The sequence below is a fragment of the Scyliorhinus canicula genome, chromosome 12 (genome assembly GCF_902713615.1).
Source record: "Scyliorhinus canicula chromosome 12, sScyCan1.1, whole genome shotgun sequence".
Lineage (NCBI taxonomy): Eukaryota > Metazoa > Chordata > Chondrichthyes > Carcharhiniformes > Scyliorhinidae > Scyliorhinus > Scyliorhinus canicula.
The window spans coordinates 11,017,679-11,036,996 of record NC_052157.1 but is presented as its reverse complement, the minus strand read 5'-3'; the positions used below and the strand labels follow the sequence as shown (position 1 = coordinate 11,036,996).

Here is a 19,318-nt window from a genome sequence, read left to right as displayed (position 1 = left end):
CCACAGACAATCCCCTGAGGCTGGAATTGAACCCGGGTCCCTGACGCAGCAGTGCTAACCACTGTGCCACTGTGCTGCCCTGATTGCCCTCCAGCTGAGTGTCTCACTAGGTCATTTCAGTCGGACACATTGCTGTGAGTCTAGAGTCACATGTAGGCCAGACCAGGGAAGGATGGTAGATTTCCTTCCCCAGAGGGGATTAATGAAGCAGGTGGGTTTTTACAACAATTGGTGATAGATTCATGGACAACATGACTGAGGGTGGCTTTCAATTCCAGGTTTATTTATTGACGTAAAAATTTGCTGGTGGGATTTGAACCCGTGCCCCCAGGGCTTTAGGTTAGGCCGCTGGATTTCTAGTCCAGTGACATTACCATTACACACCACTGTCTACCCCTGGATGAGGAAGACTTTGACTCGTGTCTTGTAGAAGCTTTATGGCAAGGAAAGAGGCCATTCACACCATCGGTTTCAGCTTCATGAATTGCAGTCCTTGCTTATCTATCTTGTGACTAGCCCTTTCCTCTCTGTCTGTGTCTCTCTCTATCTGTCTCGCTCTCTGTCTCTGTCTGTCTGTCTCGCTCTCGTCTGTCTGTGTGTCTCGCTCTCTCTCACTCTGTCACCCTTTCTTCCTCCCCACCCCGCAACTGAGGCCTTATTGAAAGGACAAATGTGATATCTTCTTGGCATTACAGCACATTGGAATGGGGTGAATTTTCTTTTTTTGCGGAAATCTTTACAGCCAGTTAGACTCTGATATTGCAGCAATCCAATGATTTAATCAAGAAGCATGACGTTTGAGACCATCCTTTCCCTCGGAGCAGTTTACGCCAAAGATTTGGTCAAATATGCTTCAACTTTGTGTCTATAAATTTAGTAGTACTTTCTCTGGAGTGGTTTCTTCTGTTGAGTTGGTAAATTGTTACTAAATAGATTTCCTCGCACTAAAGCGGGCTGGACAGGAGCAATCCATATGCTGATTGGTCTGTATGTTCCTGTCAATCCCGTGGGTAGCACCTTTTATCGGTCTATTGTACAGCAGCTACCTTTGTCAGTTCGCTGCTATTCTCTAGACGTGATAGTTGTTCGAAAAGGCAGAGTATTGGCAGTACACAACCAGCGTGTGTACTTGCAAAATTCCTCAAACGTATAGTTGTTAATATAGAGTATGGCTGAGAAAATACATTTTGTTGAAGCTCTTTTGTCTTGCCCTCCTATTTTATGAATGGACAGCACTTGCTGAACAATCCTAAATGCGCTGCGAATTGTACCAATAGTCAATTTAAGACTAAGGCTCGCAGTGTACCTCGCTTATTCTTGCGATAAACTAACCTCTGAAGGCAAAAGGAACATGTCCAGGCCTTGCGCCTTACTTGCAATTTAAACAAGTGTTCTGTTCTATAAAAGATTCTGTGGGGGACAGGTGTACCCTGGAAATGCCTCGACCAATTAAATCGACTTGCCAACCAGTCAACGCCGCTTTTTCGTGTATGAATTGTTGCACTTTTTTTAAAAAAAAACAAAAAAACAATTGCCATTCGTGTCTGTCCTGCTGAGTGCGAGACAAGAAGCTTCAACAGCATGTATCTCTTCAACAATAAACATGTATTTCTTCATGACTGCTCAGCGTGATGAGAAACATTTGTCGAATTGGTGCTCCCAACTTGTATCCTCAGAATTCCACAGTCAGTCTTTTACTTGAATGGTAGACTCCACCCATCTTCATTCTTTGTGAAACAACTGTGGGTAGACAAAGATTTAGGCCGCCGTGTATGTGGATGAGTCCCTTGTCCCGGTTAGGCCACCAAGGCACATGAGGGGCTGCCGGCAAAATGGGGGTGAGGACGCAACCAAATCAGCCACGGTCTTATTGAAAAGCAGAACAGGCTCTTTAGGGTCGAATGGCCCACTCCTGGTCCTACGTCCTATGCCCAGAGGTCTGTGGGCCAACCTGTGCCACCATGACGAACAGTGCGGTTTGGCAACAGGTGTCGGGAGCGGCATGGCAGCACTGTGGCTCCACAGCTCTAGGGTCCCGGATTCAATTCCTGGTTTGGGTCACTCTATGCAGACTCCGCACATTCTCTTCCCCCCCCCCCCCCCGTCTGCACGGGTTTCCTCCGGGTGCTCCGGTTCCCTCCCACAAGTCCCGAAAGTCGTTCTTGCTCGGTGAATTGGACATTCTGAATTCTCCCTCGGTGTACCCGAACAGGCGCCGGAGTGTGGCAACTAGGGGATTTTCACAGTAACTTCACTGCAGTGTCAATGTAAGCCTACTTGTGACACTGATAAAGATTATTATTATTATACTGTAACTCAAATGCCAGTTCTCTTCCTGCACCTAGTGGCACATTAAGGCTGACTTTTGTCTGTTTCCACAGCTAGTAATTCCTGGAAGATGTCACTAGTCTATTGCCAGCCAGAGGCTTATAGCTTGAGGGGCGCCACTCCACATCCTACTTGGCTGACCAGGAGTGTCTCCCGCTCTTTCCACCAGCTGTTGGTGTGTTTGGAAGCATTTGCAGGTTGACGCACTCGACCTGTTTGGTTGCGTTATGAACGCCCCTTCCTTGACCATCAAGTCCTGGGCTGGGACCCGAAACCAGAACATCTGGCTCACCAGCAAGGACGACCTCACTGCACCACAACACCTCCTGTTACTGTTTCTCCCTTCCCTCCATCGTTAGCTATTGGTTGAGCAAATCATTTTTAAATTGTACTTCAGAGCTATAAAGCAATCTCCTGATGAAGTTCATGACTACACGAGTAACCAACTGCCCTATTATTAGGGGCTGGTTTAGCTCACTCAGCTAAATCGCTGGCTTTTAAAGCAGACCAAGCAGGCCAGCAGCACGGTTCGATTCCCGTACCAGCCTCCCCGGACAGGTGCCGGAATGTGGCGACTAGGGGCTTTTCACAGTAACTTCATTGAAGCCTACTCGTGACAATAAGCGATTTTCTTTTCATTTCATTTCATTAAGTCTTCATCTGTATCTGTGCTCCGAGGGTTTTGAAAGAGGATTATTGGAATTCTCCAAGAGCATTGAGTCCCCGGTGTGTCAGACCGAGCAGAGGCTGACCAGAGCATCAACAACTCTGTGGACTTGCTCGTGTGTGTCTGAGGATGTAAAAGGCCAGTTACTACCCCCGCACCTCGGTTTGAAAGCTGCTGTCTTGTCGAGGCTTCCTGTGCTGTTTTGTTGTTAATGTGAGCTTCCGTGAAGGCTGTGAAAACCTGTTTTCCAGAGTTTGTGTTTAGTTTGTTTTGCATCTGTCTTACCAGGTGAAAGAACTTGTTCTCGACAACTGTCGCTCCAATGAAGGTAAAATCGAGGGCCTCTCGGATGAGTTTGAAGAATTGGAATTCCTTAGCACGATCAACGTAGGCTTATTGTCAGTTGCGAACCTACCAAAGTTAAACAAGTTAAAGAAGGTGGGTAAATGCTTTCTGATTGCTTTTGGCGGTATTGTAGAATGCCTAGAGTGCAGGAGGAGGCCATTTGACCCATCGAGTCTGCACCGACCCTCTGAAAGAGCACCCTATCTAAGGCCCCCCCCCCCTCCCCAAATATAACCTAAATGCTCCATCCCAGACAACATCCGGGTGAATCTCCTTTGTAACCCCATCCAATGCAATCACTGTCTCCTATATTGCGTCGACCAGAACCGCACACAGTATTCCAACTGTGGCCCCATCAAAGTTCTGTACAACTCCAATATGACCTCCCTGCTTTTGTCATCTGTGCCTCGAATTAATAAAAGATGAACATCCCATATGCCTTTTCACCGCCCAATTAACCTGCCCATCCGCTTTCAGAGAGACTCCACTTTTGTGCTTCTAACTGTTCTTCATAAGATGACCTCTTCTATTTACAGCTGTAACATCTTTCTTCTCTTCCACCCCCACCCCACCGCACATGTTTCCCCAATTATCCTGGACCAAAGAACTTGCCAAACTGTTCTATCCAATTTCCTTTCTGTTAGTGACTAGTAGGGATGTAGACTTGACTTGATGATCTTCCTCGACCTCTTCTTCGGTATGAAATTTGTCTCCAGTGGCGATAGATTAAAACCTTGGTATTCACTCAAGAAACGTTTGGCAGAGAAATACCTGATGCCCCGCGGAGATCCGATCCCAGTTTGCCAAAGTGAGGGGGGGTCCATATTTGAATATGAATGAATTTAAAGCAGTTCAGAGAAGGTTCACTTGGCTCATTCCTGGGATGGAGGTGCGAACTCGCTGGGCCAGTTCCAAGAAAGCTTCAGAACATTGAGCGGTGATCTTATTGAGGCACATGAGGTAATTGAAGGGGTTTGACCAGGATACTGAAAGGGAATTTCTCCTGGGGGGTGGGGGGGAGATTAGGGAACACAGTTAAAAAATAAGTGGTTTCCCATTTGAGATGAGAACGGTGGGATAGTGGTTACCACTGCTGCCTTACAGCACCAGGGGCCCAGTCAAATCCCACCTAGGGGGCGGAACCCCCCCCCCCACACACACGCCGGGTGGGAGAACCGCCGGGGCGGCGAGCGAGTCCCGCCCCGGCACCCGCATGCGATTCTCCCACTCCCCCCCCCCCCCCCCAAAAACCTGATGCAGTAAGAGTCACGGCTGGCCGCTGGGATGGGCCGAGCGGCCTGCCCAACACAGGTTCCCGCTGGCGCCATCCACACCTGGTCTCTGCCGGCAGGAACAGCCTGAGAATGCTGGGGGGTGCGGCCTGTGGGACGGGGAGGTGGGTTCTTGCACCGGGGAGGGCCTCAAAAGGGGTCTGGCCCGCGTTCGGTGCCCACCGATCGGCAGGCCGGCCTCTCTGAAGGAGGACCTCCTTTCCTCTGCCGCCCCGCAAGATCCATCCGACAGCTTCTTGCGGGGAGGACGGTAACCGCGCATGCGCGGGTTGGCACCGGCCAACCTGCGCGTGTGCAGGTGACGTCATTTACGCGGTGCCGCTTTTTACTCTGCGCCAAGGCCCAGCGCGCGTAAATGACGCGGCGCCGCTCCTAGCCCCCTGGGGGTGGGAGAATAGGGGGCTGGGAGCGGCCTCCGACGCTGGAGTGAAACACTCCGGTTTTCAATCCGGCGTCGGGACTTAGTCTCCCGATGGGAGAATTGCGACCAGGGTAACTGTGGAGTTTGCACGTTCTTCCCATGTTTGTGCGTTTCCTCCAGGTGCTCCGGAGATGGGGCATGGGCATTGCTGGCTGGGGCCAGCATTTATTTCCCATCCCTAATTGCCCCTTGAGGGGGCAGTTAAGAGTCAACCACATTTCTGTGGGGTCTGAAGTCGAGTGTAGGCCAGACCAGGTAAGGACGGCAGATTTCCTTTCCCAAAGGGGCATTAGTGAATCGGATGGGTTTTTACGACAATCAGCAATGGTTTCATGGTCATCATTCCAGATTTTTATTGAATTCAAATTTCACCATCTGCAGTGGCAGGATTTGAACCTGGGTCCCCAGCGCATCACTCTGGGTCTCTGGTTACTAATCCAGTGACTTGATTGCTGGTCCTGTGACAGTACCACTAAACCACTACCTCCCATTGTCCAAAGATGTGCAGGGTAGGTGGGGTACCAGAGATAGAGTGCGGGAGTGGGCCTAGCTTGGTGCACTTTCGGAGGGCTGGTTCAGACTCGATGGGCCAAACGGCCTCCTTCTGCACTAGGGATTCTATGGAAATATTATCTGTGAGGGTTGTGAATCTGCAATTCTATCCTCGGAGAGCAATGGAGATAGGTTTATTGAATATTTTTAAGGCCGAGTTAGATAGATTCTTGACTTAACAAGGCATCAAGAATTATTGGGGGGCAGCAGAATGTGGAGGAATGGCCGCAGACTGATCTGCCGTCATCCAAAAGGCCTACTCCAACTCCTAATTCCTATGTACTGTCGCTTTCCTTACTCCCAGGTTAAAACTATACTGATTTTTCTAGTTTAAATCAATGCTAACGGTCCGATATTTCATGTATTTACATGTAGCTCGAACTAAGTGATAACAGAATCTCAGGGGGTCTAGAAGTGTTGGCAGAAAAATGTCCGAACCTCACGCATCTCAACCTCAGTGGCAACAAAATCAAAGATCTCAGCACAATAGAACCTCTGGTGAGTACCTTGTGCGCCCAAGCCGTGAGCCATGATTAATATCTGAAATGACAGCATTAGATTCTCCCTCTCCTTGGTTCTGGGTTGTCGATATTGATAAAGTTATAAATAATGATGTGCAGAAGAATCTGAATTTGATAAATTTCTGCTTTCATCATCTGCTTATTCTCACTGGATGTTTATCTCCGATTTATCATTTACTTGGTGGGATTTATTCTAAAAACTACATTTAATTTTAAGAAAAGAGCAATAGTTCAAAACTTTGTTTATTTAAGACTGTTTTTCAAAAAATATTTCTCGGGACCCACTTTTACCAACTGGTGGACCTTCGCGACACACCATTATTTCTTACCGTTAATGCGACAGTCCTCACGATCTCACTTGCTTCGTCAGTCAATGTTACATTTCTCCAAAGGACTTTGGCTGATGGTTTATGTTCTCGCTGCATCCCTTGAAAAAAATCAAGAGGTTTGTCCTTGAACCCGCCATGTTTAGTCTTCAAATGCCTTTGAAGATTTGAGGGTTTTAAAGTTTCATTTGCCAGTACTTCCCTGCATATAACACACATTGACTTTGCATTCTGATTTGCATTGGCAAACAAGGCAGCATGGTAGCATGGTGGTTAGCATAAATGCTTCACAGCTCCAGGGTCCCAGGTTCGATTCCCGGCTGGGTCACTGTCTGTGCGGAGTCTGCACGTCCTCCCCGTGTGTGCGTGGGTTTCCTCCGGGTGCTCCGGTTTCCTCCCACAGTCCAAAGATGTGCGGGTTAGGTGGATTGGCCATGCTAAATTGCCCTTAGTGTCCTAAAAAAATAAGGTTAATGGGGGGGTTGTTGGGTTACTGGTATTGGGTGGATACGTTGGCTAGAGTAGGGTGATCATTGCTCGGCACAACATCGAGGGCCGAAGGGCCTGTTCTGTGCTGTACTGTTCTATATCTATATCTAATTAAAGCTATACGTCAAGAAATCATCTTTTTATTGCTTTGTTCCCGAATTTAGTTTCTTGATTGTTTGTTCGTCAGAGTCCCTTTGCTCTGGATACAGCTCACACCAGCACTGCTTTGTGGACTCTCCTGAGAAGCTCTCTCCAGCAGATTCAATTGTGAGATCCTGGCCTGTTTGTCTCGGGTCCTCTCCCTTATTACAAAATAATCCATCTTCAGTTCTTCACAGTCCTGTTGCTTGCTTGCGGGCATCTACAAAATGGAGGAATCCCACCTCCATGATTTTTGCGCCCAAAGCACTGACGGATGGGCGTGTACATGCCGGGCCCACCTCTCCGCTGTTGCCTCTGGCGGAATGACTCCATCGTTCATATTCAAAGGCCGGTCGCACCTGGCCTTTTTAAAAATATTTGAAACATTATTTCCAATACCTGATTTTTCTAAGTTTATGACTTTTTACTGCTGAAAATCAAAACTATTTTAGTTGAACATGCGCACCCTTAAATTTACACACACATGTTTGTTTTAAATATATTCCGATTTGTTTAGAAATTTAAACATATAGAGAAAAAAAAGGACAGTCTTGTTTTGACTTTATGAACTATGACTTTAGACAAGTTGAAGTAACTTATTGTGACATTGCTGGTTTCACTGCATTGCTCTATCCAAACATCCAAGTCGCCTGCTCTATTTTCATCAAAAGAACTTAGTTCCTGGTTGCCAGAGAGTGGCGACACAAAGTGATGACTGTAGGTTTCTTCCAGTGTTGCCATCTGTCAGCCGTATTGACTGGCCTATTTGTCAATATTCCTCCCTGACCAGCCTGGCCTGGCTTCCCTCTCGCTGTCCAGCAGCAGCATCCACCCCAGTCACCGACCGCTGTCCACTTCCCGACCAGTACTTCATGTCGCAGGAGTGCAAGCGGCCATTGTGCAGGCCGTCGAACAGCTTGACCACGGAGCCGCAGGTCACATAGGGCAGCACAGTAGCACTGTGGCTTCACAGCTCCAGGGTCCCAGGTTCGATTCCCCGCTGGGTCACTGGCTGTGCGGAGTCTGCACGTTCTCCCCGTGTCTGTGTGGGTTTCCTCCCACAGTCCAAAGACATATAGAACATACAGTGCAGAAGGAGGCCATTCAACCCATCGAGTCTGCACCGACCCACTTAAGCCCTCACTTCCACCCTATCCCAATAATCCCTCCTAAACGTTTTGGATACTAAGGGCAATTCAGCATGGCCAATCCACCTAACCTGCACGTCTTTGGACTGTGGGAGGAAATGAGCACCCGGAGGAAACCCACACACACACGGGGAGAACGTGCAGACTCCGCACAGACAGTGACCCAGCAGGGAATCGAACCTGGGACCCTGGCGCTGTGAAGCCACAATGCTATGCACTGTGCTACCGTGCTGCAGGTTAGGTGGATTGGCCATGATAAATTACCCTCAGTGACCAAAAAGTTTAGATGGGGTTATTGGGTTCTGGGAATAGGGTGGAAGTGAGGGCTTGACTCGCTGTATGTTCTATACTGTCAATCGGTGGTGGGGGGACGAGCTGAGCAGCGGGCAGAGCAGGAGCACGGGAGAGGAGCTCCAAGCTGGGGCCACCACAGTTAGCATCGCGCTCCCACTTGGACGTCCATCAGTCCCCACCCCCTGTGCAGGCGCGGTGAACAGTATAAAGCCCAGCCTGCCCCCCCCCCCCAAATGGCATTACCAATCAAGGACTGTCCGCGACCGGCAAACTTAACAACCGGGAGCAGCTGTTGGAGACTTCTTCCCGCGATCGGGAACGCCACAACTGATCACTCCATGACCCTCCCGAAACCCTCCCGCGGGCCGCGACCCAGAGTTTGAAAAACCCGGATTTAAGATGAAGCCTGTTACATATATTTGAATAAGAAAATCGCTTATGTATATCATTTGGATTGGGGCGCAAACGGTCTGATTAAACGCCATTCCTCCAAAGAAGGTTTGGGATCTTTAAAAATTTATAATAGTTATTAACCTCGCAGTGCAGAAGCCTTTTGCCTTCAGTGAACCTTTCCAGCCCCTATCCATCTGCAGTGTTGGCACCATCCATATTCCTTGAGCCTGGTATCTCGGGTTACTCCAGTGTATAGCTCAGATATAAGTCGATGGAGGTAAAGATCCACCACCAGACTGGTTACTGAAGACTAACCATAGTAGGAACGTTGCTGGATTAGTAATCCAGAGGCCCGGCTAATCCTCTGCGGTTATGGGTTCAAATTCCACCATGGCAGCTGCTGGAATTAAACTCCATTAATAAACCTAGAGTATGAAGTCAGTCTCGGTGACTGTAAAACCGTTATTAATTGATGCTTAAAAGCCCATCTGAGTCACTAATGTCCTTTTTAAGGAAGGAAATCTGCCATCCTTACCCAGTCTGGCCTACGTGTGACTCACAGACCCACAGCAACGTGGTTGACTCGTAACTTGCCTCTGAAATTACCTAACAAGTTACTCGGTTCAAGGGCAATTAGGGATGGGCAAAAATTGCTGGTGTGATGCCCAAACCCGATGCAAGAATAAAGAAAAATATAACTCTGTTAGGCAGCACGGTAGCATAGTGGTTAGCACAGTTGCTTCACAGCTCCAGGGTCCCAGGTTTGATTCCCGGCTTGGGTCACTGTCTGTGCTGAGTCTGCACGTTCTCCCCGTGTCTGCGTGCGTTTCCCCCGGGTGCTCCGGTTTCCTCCCACAGTCCAAAGATCTGCAGGTTAGGTGGATTGGCCATGATAAATTGCCCTTGGTGTCCAAAATTGCCCTTCGTGTTGGGTGGGGTTACTGGGTTATGGGGATAGGGTGGAGGTGTGGGCATGGGTAGGGTGCTCTTTCCAAGAGCCGGTGCAGACTCGATGGGCCGAAAGGCCTCCTTCTGCACTGTAAATTCTATGGAAAAAAACTAATTTTCTTCCGAATATTACAATCCCAGACCAGACCCCAACAATGGCTAGTGGACCAAAATCCCAATATTTTATTTTATTTGAAAGACTGGGCAGAAAGAACGATTCACTCCAGGAGTGATTGCATGAAGAAATGGGGTGTTTGGTTATTTTAAAGCAAACTTTATTACAACTACACTATCAAACTTTTTAACTTCACATTCAAAAATAACAATTTGCACCTTAAAACTCTACTACTCAATTTCCCATTAAACAACACAAAGGGAAACAGAGCGCACTCAATCTATCTTACTGTGGGAGAATTGTGGACTCAGCATCAGGCAGATTAGAATTCAACTCCTCTCTCCAAAGTTTCCCCTCTAATGCTTTCAAAATGCCTCTCCCTTCCTTGGCTCTACCCAGCAATGACCTCCTCTTCCCTAGGCTGGAACACCACTTGCCTCTGCAGGCTGCAAAGCGCGTTATCTCCCCAGAGACATCTCCATGCAAAACCAGGATGCATTAACCCAGACTGAAAACACATTTCTTTGTCAATTTCACCTGCTGGCTGCTAAAACCACCCAGGGCCTGCAGAACAGAATTATTTTTAATCAAACAACATTCTAACCCCCGGCTTTGAACCAATTTTCCTAACATATTCCAATCGTCGCAACAATCACGGGACAGAAGAAGTAGGACATTTGGTCAATTGTTCTTGTGATGTGCATCCAGAGTATCTTTTTAAGTTCTATCACCGATGGTAGACTGGATGTTTGGAGGATTTGAACTGTCTCTTCTGTCTTGTTGTGACCCAAATTCGAACCTAACTTCTCTGGGTTTTGTCCTCCCCTTTTGTTTTTCTTACACCAGAAAAAGTTGGATAACCTGCGGAGTCTAGACCTTTTCAATTGCGAGGTAACAAACCTAAACGATTACAGAGAAAATGTTTTCAAGTTTCTCCCGCAACTGACGTACCTAGATGGATACGATCGTGAAGACAAAGAAGCACCGGACTCGGACACTGAAGTGTACGCAGAGGGACTAGACGACGATGACGAGGAGGAAGATGGTACTTTGAGATTTCTGTCATTTTAAACTCCTGTCTTCTTCCCTTCCCTTCTGTTGTGAAAACAGTGCCCCAGTTTTGTCCCGGTTGCTCTGGTTTCCTCCCTCTGTGTACCCGAACAGGCACCGGAATGTGGTGACTAGGGGGCTTTTCACAGTAACTTCATTGCAGTGTTAATGTAAGACTGCTTGTGATACTAATACAGATTATTATTATTTTCTGTCTTTCATCTTGCTTTTAAATGAGGTTGGTTTGCGTTGTGTGGGGGAAGAGCATAAAACATTACAGCGCAGTACAGGCCCTTCGGCCCTTGATGTTGCGCCGACCGTGAAACCCCTCTAAAGCCCATCTACACTATTCCCTTGTTGTCCATGTGTCTACCCAATGACTATTTGAATGCGTTTAGTGTTGGCGAGTCAAAGAAGTGAGATAATGTATAGTCATCTGTTTCAAGTGATGTATTTATGGGCGGGTTTTGTAAAAATCTGCCTTCTGAGTGGACTTGTTTGGTCATTATCAGTAATTCAGTCTGACGTAGTGGAGTGTGGAGAAGCAGCTGCTTGACCTAGTTTCAAGAATATGCTGCACAATCCCAATTCTCTCAGCATCACGCCGGTCAAAGCTTGGATCATGTATGTGTATTTTATAATGCCCACATTCTAAAGAGATTTGGATGGCATTGTTGTAACTTCCGCTGTGGATTTAATGTATGATTCAGAGATCATGGGCTTCCTTTCACGTTTTGCATTTGATTTAATTAGTTCCTTGTTTTTCAATGTACAGAAGTTGACGAAGAGGAGGATTACGATGCAGTTCAGTGTGAAGAGGATGATGATGAAGATGGGGAGGAAGAGGATGAGGATGAAGAGGAGGAAGACGGGGAGGAGGACGAAGCTCTCAGCGTAGAGGAAGAGGTATGATTCAGTGCAGTAAAGCTCCGACACACACAACAAATCACGGACCGCCATTTGAAAAAGTACCCATTCATACCAAGGTCCTTTGGGACAGTGTAACGAGGTGCTGTATAAATATAGCCTTCCTCTTTCACTTTAAATTGGGTTATATACATTTTCCTGTAGAACAGCAGTTTTTTTAGCTGTACCGATTTTTATTCCAATCGAATACAGCAACTCATTATACACCACAACTGAGGGATTATTCGCATACCCACTATGTGCCTGTCATGGTCTGTTTTCCGTGTGATACCGAGGGAGCGCTGTATCGTCAGATGAAAGGGAGGCCCCATCTGCCCCCTTGGGTTCCATGGTTCAAAGAACAGGAACCTTCATCCCAATTTGCTGGCCGGCCCATCCCTCGGTTCCCATCATTTAAAAAACGAAATGACTAGTTGGTATCTCGTTGCTGTGTGTGGGAGTTTGCTGTTTGCAAATTGACTGGGTTGCTGGGCTTCCTCTACGGCAGCAGTAAAAACGCAGCGAAAGCACTTGATTGGACGTGAAAGCGCTTGAGGGACTCGTGTAACTTGTATAAATGCAAGTTTTCTTTTTTTCCATTTGCAGACATTGAGCAATTAGATAATGGGTCTACCTCACTGCTGGTCAGGACCAGGCTTCAGAGCTGACCACTGATCCTGAGACCCAGAAACTCAACAGCAACTTGTGTTCATAGGGCACCTTTTCAATGTCCCATGGTTGCTGCGAAATCAAAAGTTTGGACCACTGGAAAAACATTAGTCCGGAAAAGCTGAAATGCTGTCTTGATGCTCACTGACCTTCGGCTCAAATCTCGAGTATCATTTAAAATAAGTGTGTGACCGTGCTGTCACCACTCCATTGCCATCTCTATCTTAAGTCAACTTGCTCAAACTCGTTTCTTCATAGATTGTATTTTCTGCCTTCAGAGACTTGCACTCCCAGTGGTTGACGTGCCTCAACGGTTCTCTCTGGTGTTGCTTCCTCCCTGCTCCCCCTTCACCCACCACTCCGTCCCACTGGCATCTACCCAGCTATGTGGAAAAATTGCCCAGGTGTGTCCTGTACACAAGAACCGGGCAAATCCAACCCAGCTAATTACCATCCTATCAGTTAACTCTCCATCATCAGCAAAGTGATGGAAGGAGTCATCAACAGTGCCAACAAGCAGCCCTTACTCAGCAATAATCTGCTCGCGGACGTGCAATTTGGATTCCACCAGGGTCACTCAGCTCCTGACCTCATTCTAGCCTTGGTTCAAACATGGATAAATGAGCTGAATTTAGAGGTGAGGAGAGTGACTGCCCTTGACATCAAGACCGCATTTGACCAAGTATGGAATCAAGGAGCCCTAGCTAAACTGGAGTCAATGAGAATCGGCGGGGGGGGGAAACTCTCCACTGGTTGGAGTCATACCCGGCACAAAGGAAGATGGTTGTGGTGGTTGGAGGTCAATCATCTCAGCTCCAGGACATCACTGCAGGAGTTCCTCAGGCTAGACCAACCATTTTCAGCTGCTTCATCAATGACCTCCGTTCCTTCATAAGGTCAGAAGTGGGGATGTTTGCGAATGACTGCGGATGAGTTCGCACCATTCGTGACGACTCAGATATTGAAGCAGTCCATGTCCAAATGCAGAAAGACCTGGACAATGTCCAGGCTTGGGCTGACAAGTGGCAGCTTATATTCGCACCAGGCAAGTACCAGGAAATTACCATCTCCTACTGCCCCTTGATATTCAATGGCATTACCATTGTTGAATCCTCCACAATCTGGGGGTTACCATTGATCAGAAACTGTTCTGGACTAGTCATATTTATACTGTAGCTATCAGGGCAGGTAGAAGGCTAGGAATCCTTTTTTTTTAATAATTAGAGTACCCAATGTTTTTTTTCCAATTAAGGGGCAATTTTTAGTGTGGCCAATCCACCCACCTTGCACATTTTTGAATTGTGGAGGTGGGTCCCACGCAGACACTGAGAGAATGTACAAACTCCACACGGAGAGTGACCCGGCCCAAGAATGAACTCGGGTCCTCGACGCTGTGGGGCAGCAGTGCTAACTACTGCGCCAACATGCTGCCTGAGGCTAGGAGCAGGCAAGTAACTCCTCTTCTCTCCTCTTCCACCCCCTCCCCCCCCCCCCCCCCCCCCACACACACACACACACAACATTCGAGAAGTTCACCATCCAGGACAAAGCAACCCGCTTGATTGCTCCCCCTTCCACAAATATTCAAACCCTCCACCACCGAAGAGTGGCAGTCGTAAGGTGCACTGCAGTAACTCACCGAGGTTCCAAACCCACAACCTCTACCATCTAGAAGGACAAGAGCAGCAGATACCTGGGAACCCCACTACCTGGAGGTTCCCCTCCAACTCACTCACCACCCTGACTTGAAAATATATTGCTGTTCCTTCACTGTCACTGGAGTAACATCCTTAAACTCCCTTCCTAACAGCCAAGCGGGTATACCTATACCTCCAGGGCTGCAGCAGTTCAAGAAGGTAACTCACCACCACCTTCTGAAGGGCAACTAGGGATGGACAATAACTTCTGGCCTAACCAACACCCACATCCCGTAAATGAATTTTAAAAAACTTTAAAAGAGGATTAACAATGCTTTAACACAGAGGGTGGGGGGCGGGTAGGAAGGTGCCACGTGACCCAGTCTACTAAACAATGACCTTTCACCCTTGGGACCAGTCTGCAATCTGTGCTAATATGGCAAAGGCTTCTCCCCACTGGTTCTGAGCATGTGACGTAGAATCAGCCTGACAGCAACAGTTGGAGATCCAGCCGCCATTAATGGAACTATTACAATGGTAGAATGTGCAAGAGGCAGGTTAGGAGGAGCATGACTATTCTGATTCGCAAAGCGCCTTCATTTCATCAGAATTAAGATTATAAAGTTTCCATTAGATTACAGCATGGGATTTCTTTGAGCCATTTCATGAGAGGGGAAAATGAGAGATTCTCCTCCAGAATGGGGTTGAGCCATGGGTTTTACATTGCGTTTGTGGTCATTTAAAATTGTGTAGCAGGAGGTTGCTGGTTGATAATAAAGTCATTGCATTTCATAAACTTTTTACTGTGTTGCTGTGTTTGGATGAAGTGATTCCAGCCTCATTGGGAATAGACTGGAATCTCAAGAGGGTGAAGTTGTTCTTTATGGTATGTAAATATGGTTCTTGTTTGGTTTGAAAGCTGAGGCGAAGGAACAGTGCTTCAGTAAGTTAGTTGTCTGGAAAACGATCTGCGTTTTTCTGTCCCCCTCGAGTCTCCGGGACATTCGACTGTTTTAGGGATGTTGAATTGCTGTCAAAAGTGCCCACACACTCTCTGCCCTGGGACAAACTAGCCATTTTGTGCTTGGCATGGAGGGAGCATCTTCACTTTGGAAAAAGCTGCCGCTGTCTTCCGGGCCTTCCTTATACCCACCTGAACTACTGGAATACAGAGCTGTGCGTTTCGGTTAAATCTGGCCCAAAAGATAGCACCCCTGGAGATGCAACGCTTACCTCCAGCCTAGATCACCATTAGTGGCCATGCCGTCAGATACCAGGGCCCTAAGCTCTGGAATTTCCCCCGGAACGTCTCCGCCTCTTGCACCTTGTTTTAAAAACCTGCTGCCTAATCATCTGTTTGAACATGTTATGAGGCTGGTTTTTGTTTGATAACGCTCCCGTGAAGTATGCTTTGCTGTGATTAAGGTGCTACTGTAAATGTAGCCTGTTGCGCACTTAAGCCGGGCAATGGGGTTTGAACTCTTCGATCACGTTGAGCAGTCTGTTTGGGTAATGTTGTTGCTACTCAGTAATGGGAGGGCTGTCTTCATGTTCATAGGAGGACGAGGAAGAGGACGCCAATGATGGTGAGGTAGACGAAGAAGAGGAGGAGGGGGAAGAGCAATCGGGTGAGTATCGGGGCTCCTGATATGTGCCGTGCCTCTTTGATGGTTGTGGTTGGGCGTTGCTAAGCGACGAGGATTTGAGATTGGCCTGTGTATTCTATTGCTCGTTGTATTTTTTTTTTGATGCACCGACCAAATAAACATGATTAGGAATCCTGCCGTGCAATTCTAAAGTAGATTGATTAAAGCGGCATTGTCTGATTTATGAGGGGGATTTCGAGCGGTGTAATCTGATATATTTATTAATTTGGAATCTGGCTTCATATCTGGATCACATTTTATGCTTTCACCTGAACCTCAAACCGTAGGCATATTATTTCTTTAGTGGGGCTCATAAGAATGTTATCAGAATCCAAGGACATGTTGCCTGAAGTTCTATTTGGTGTAAAAGGTTTGTACTCCCATGAAAATTAGAAGATTAAGTGGTGATCTAATTGACGAGGATTAAGATGAACAAAGGGGGTGATGGGAGTAATTTCCATCTCTCTATCCTGCAGGGGAGGGGGGTGGTTTTGTTGTTGGGCATGCATGTTAAGGTTAAGAACCAAGTTGGCTTTGTGAGGCAGGCAACCATGATCTAATTGAATAGTGGGATGGGTTCAAAGAACTGGATGGCCTCCTTTCCCTAATAGAATCAAAATGCTAGAACTACACGGTGATTCGCTTCAGAAAGGGCAAGGTGTTATTTTTGGGTATAGACCTTTTTGTCAAGACTTGTATTCTGGTCTTGCTCTGAAATATTGGTGATAAGTTTGCGGCTGTGTAGTTGGGAGTTGGTAGGTCGCTCGAGACTATTGCTGCCGAAAGTGTCAGCGATTTGTGGTGGAAGTGTTGAAAAAATATCAAATGTCAAAAAGATTCTTGATCAAGAACATTAGGCTTCTTGAAGCTACACGCACAAGTGGACATTGGTCAAGGTGTCATGTGGGGAGAAGAGTTTTCTTTTAGAAATCAGTTGACCGTGAGATAGCCGATCTGTAATAGATCAACAATAAGTTGATCATCACCAGAACTATGATCGGTAGCGGATCACACAGTCGGAAAAACGATATTGGGTTTCAACGGTTTCCTGGCACCCATCTACCTTTTGGTCTGTAAAATACAATCTGGGTGCCATAGAGGTGGGGAAATGTCTATTTATTTCCTCCTGCTGTACATGCCCACATAACCTCAGTCAGCAAAACTGGCTTGGATTTGGGACAAAAATGGCGAGTGACTGTACAGATTTTTGCTTCCCTATCCGGGGTGATTATATCCTCAGTCGATGTTTCGTCTGTACACATGAACGCTGCGGCCACATCTTTAGTTTTGTGTCTCTTTTTTTCCCCATTCAACAGTCTCAATAAATACTTGTACACAATTTGAGACTTCTTCTGTCAAAACCAAACATAACCAAAAGCTCATGTCTTTCACCTCCAATTGGGTTACTCGATCAAATTCGAGGTTGTCATGAAGGTGCTATGTTTGGTCACGGTACTTGCTGAGCGACAGCGAGGAGGAGCAATATGCCCAACGTTCCCATTTGTTACTGTTTATTTCCACATATACAGAAAGATTGGGGCGGGTAGGTGGGGGATAGAAAAAGAGGGTTACAGGGAGCAATATTAGCTGTCTGGTGGAAGTGGGTTGTAGTGGAATATTGAGTAGACTTTGTTCTTGACTGGAATATAATTTTTTTTCTCTCTCTCTTGTGTCTCTCTTCCCCCTCTCCTCTTTCTCTCTCTCTCTCTCTCTCTCTCTCTCTTCTCTCTCTCTCTTTCAATATAGGTGCAAAGGAGAGAGGAAAACGAGATGCTGAAGATGAAGGCGAGGAAGATGATTAAATGAATTTCAGATGTTACCTACTGTGATTGTTTTTACCTGTTTCTCTCCCTCCCTGCCTAATGTTGCTGTGGAGAATGATGAGTCGGTCAAAACCTCCCATCTCCGCTGCTCTGGGACGTTCAATTTGTTGTTTGGTTCCCCCCCCCCCCCCGTTGTTGTGAAGTTGGACAAGTTGCAGTTTGGGTAAAGCCCAAAACTGAGCAATATTGTCTCTTTTCCTCTTTTTTTAAATAAAAATATGGGTGGAGCAGCCATTATAAATCATATCCCAAATTATTTCCACGGCAACATATATTAAATAGCATATTCTAAAGAAAACACACAGAAAAGAGGGTGTGCTTGTATGCTGGAGGAAATGGCTGCCATTTTTGGAAAGTGAATAAGCTGATTTTTGTTCCTCCTTCTCGCCCCCCCCCCCCCCCCCAATCCCAACCTGGCTATTGTAGATGTGAGTAAAGATTTCTGTAAATAGTGACCAAAACTCACTTGCTCTTCCCGTCCCTCCCGTTCTCTTTCCCCCCCCCCCCCCACACCAAGTTCATAGATTGACTTCTGAAAGTGGCACCCTTTTCAATAATAGTCTGAATCGCTGATTGGATTGTAATGCACAGTTGTAATAAAAGATATTACGTTTCACAATCTTGTTTTCCCGGCACCCGGGTACTACTTTGTGGTCTGTAAAATATACTCTGAATACCATTAGAGGAGAAGAATACCTGCATTTATTTCCTCCTCCTCCGGCTGTACACTTTGATGACTTTTTTTTTACAAGCCTCATTATGCAGAAGAATAAAAATAGCATGTAGTGTTGAATGGGCATGTTTTCAAACATTCGAGGGCATACTACTAATGCAGAATTGGTATTTTCTTATCTTGATGAAGTCAGTAAAATTGACTTGGGGGTGGGAAAAAAATGCCCAGTTGAATGTACAGAGTTTTACTTTCATATCCACGGTGACTGTATTCCGGAGTCCAATATTTCATCTGTACAAAAGATCACTTGCAGTTTTCTTTCTCGTCAAAGCCAAACCTTTAGTTTTGTGTCTGTTTTGTCATTCAACAGTTTCAATAAATCCTTTTTTTTAATATATACATACATACAATTTCTGTGACTTCTTAAAGAGTTTAACTCTCTGGAATGCTCTGTCCGCAAGGGTGGTGGAAGCAGGTTAAAATGGTAACTTTCCGAACGGAATTGAATTGACTGCTTGGAATGGGGAACTTTGCAGGGCGGTGAAGGAAGAGATGGGGATGTTGGGATGGGCGTGGGCCGTCGGTTGTGAGGGCTGCACTAATGAAAGAAGCAGCATGGTCCACAACGGGCCAAATAGTATCCTTGTGTTTTATACGATTCTGTGACCCTGTAACAATGACCCTCTTCTAAAATTGGGATGCAGCACATTCTGAGCAAAATATGGGGCCATTCTATTACTGTGAACTTGAGCGAGATTGGAGCCGTAAACTCTTCATCCAGAACCCTGGGTGGCGTAGCGGTTTAGCACTGCTGCCTCACAGCTCTAGGGTCCCAGGGTTCCATTCCAGCCTCGAGTGACTGTGGACACTTTTTTCTGCCTGTATCTGCGTGGGTTTTCCTCTGGGTGCTCCGGTTTCCTCCACTGTACAAAGA

The 19,318-nt window shown here is 46.7% G+C and overlaps 1 protein-coding gene across 2 annotated transcripts in view; it reads left to right on the top strand.

Annotated features, from left to right (window-relative positions):
- Positions 1 to 18,787, top strand: part of anp32a (acidic (leucine-rich) nuclear phosphoprotein 32 family, member A) — a 38,559-nt gene extending 19,772 nt beyond the window's left edge. The window contains exons 2-7 of one of the 2 annotated variants that reach the window (XM_038812986.1): positions 3,284 to 3,433; positions 5,981 to 6,103; positions 10,827 to 11,025; positions 11,806 to 11,936; positions 15,801 to 15,870; positions 17,635 to 18,787. In XM_038812986.1, the coding sequence (XP_038668914.1) occupies positions 3,284 to 3,433; positions 5,981 to 6,103; positions 10,827 to 11,025; positions 11,806 to 11,936; positions 15,801 to 15,870; positions 17,635 to 17,690 (729 nt within the window). In that variant the 3' untranslated portion in view covers positions 17,691 to 18,787. Of the gene's footprint in view, positions 1 to 3,283; positions 3,434 to 5,980; positions 6,104 to 10,826; positions 11,026 to 11,805; positions 11,937 to 15,800; positions 17,196 to 17,634 lie in introns of those variants that run through there. The other variant, XM_038812985.1, reaches the window with a different exon arrangement.
- The last annotated feature ends 531 nt before the right edge of the window (positions 18,788 to 19,318 follow it).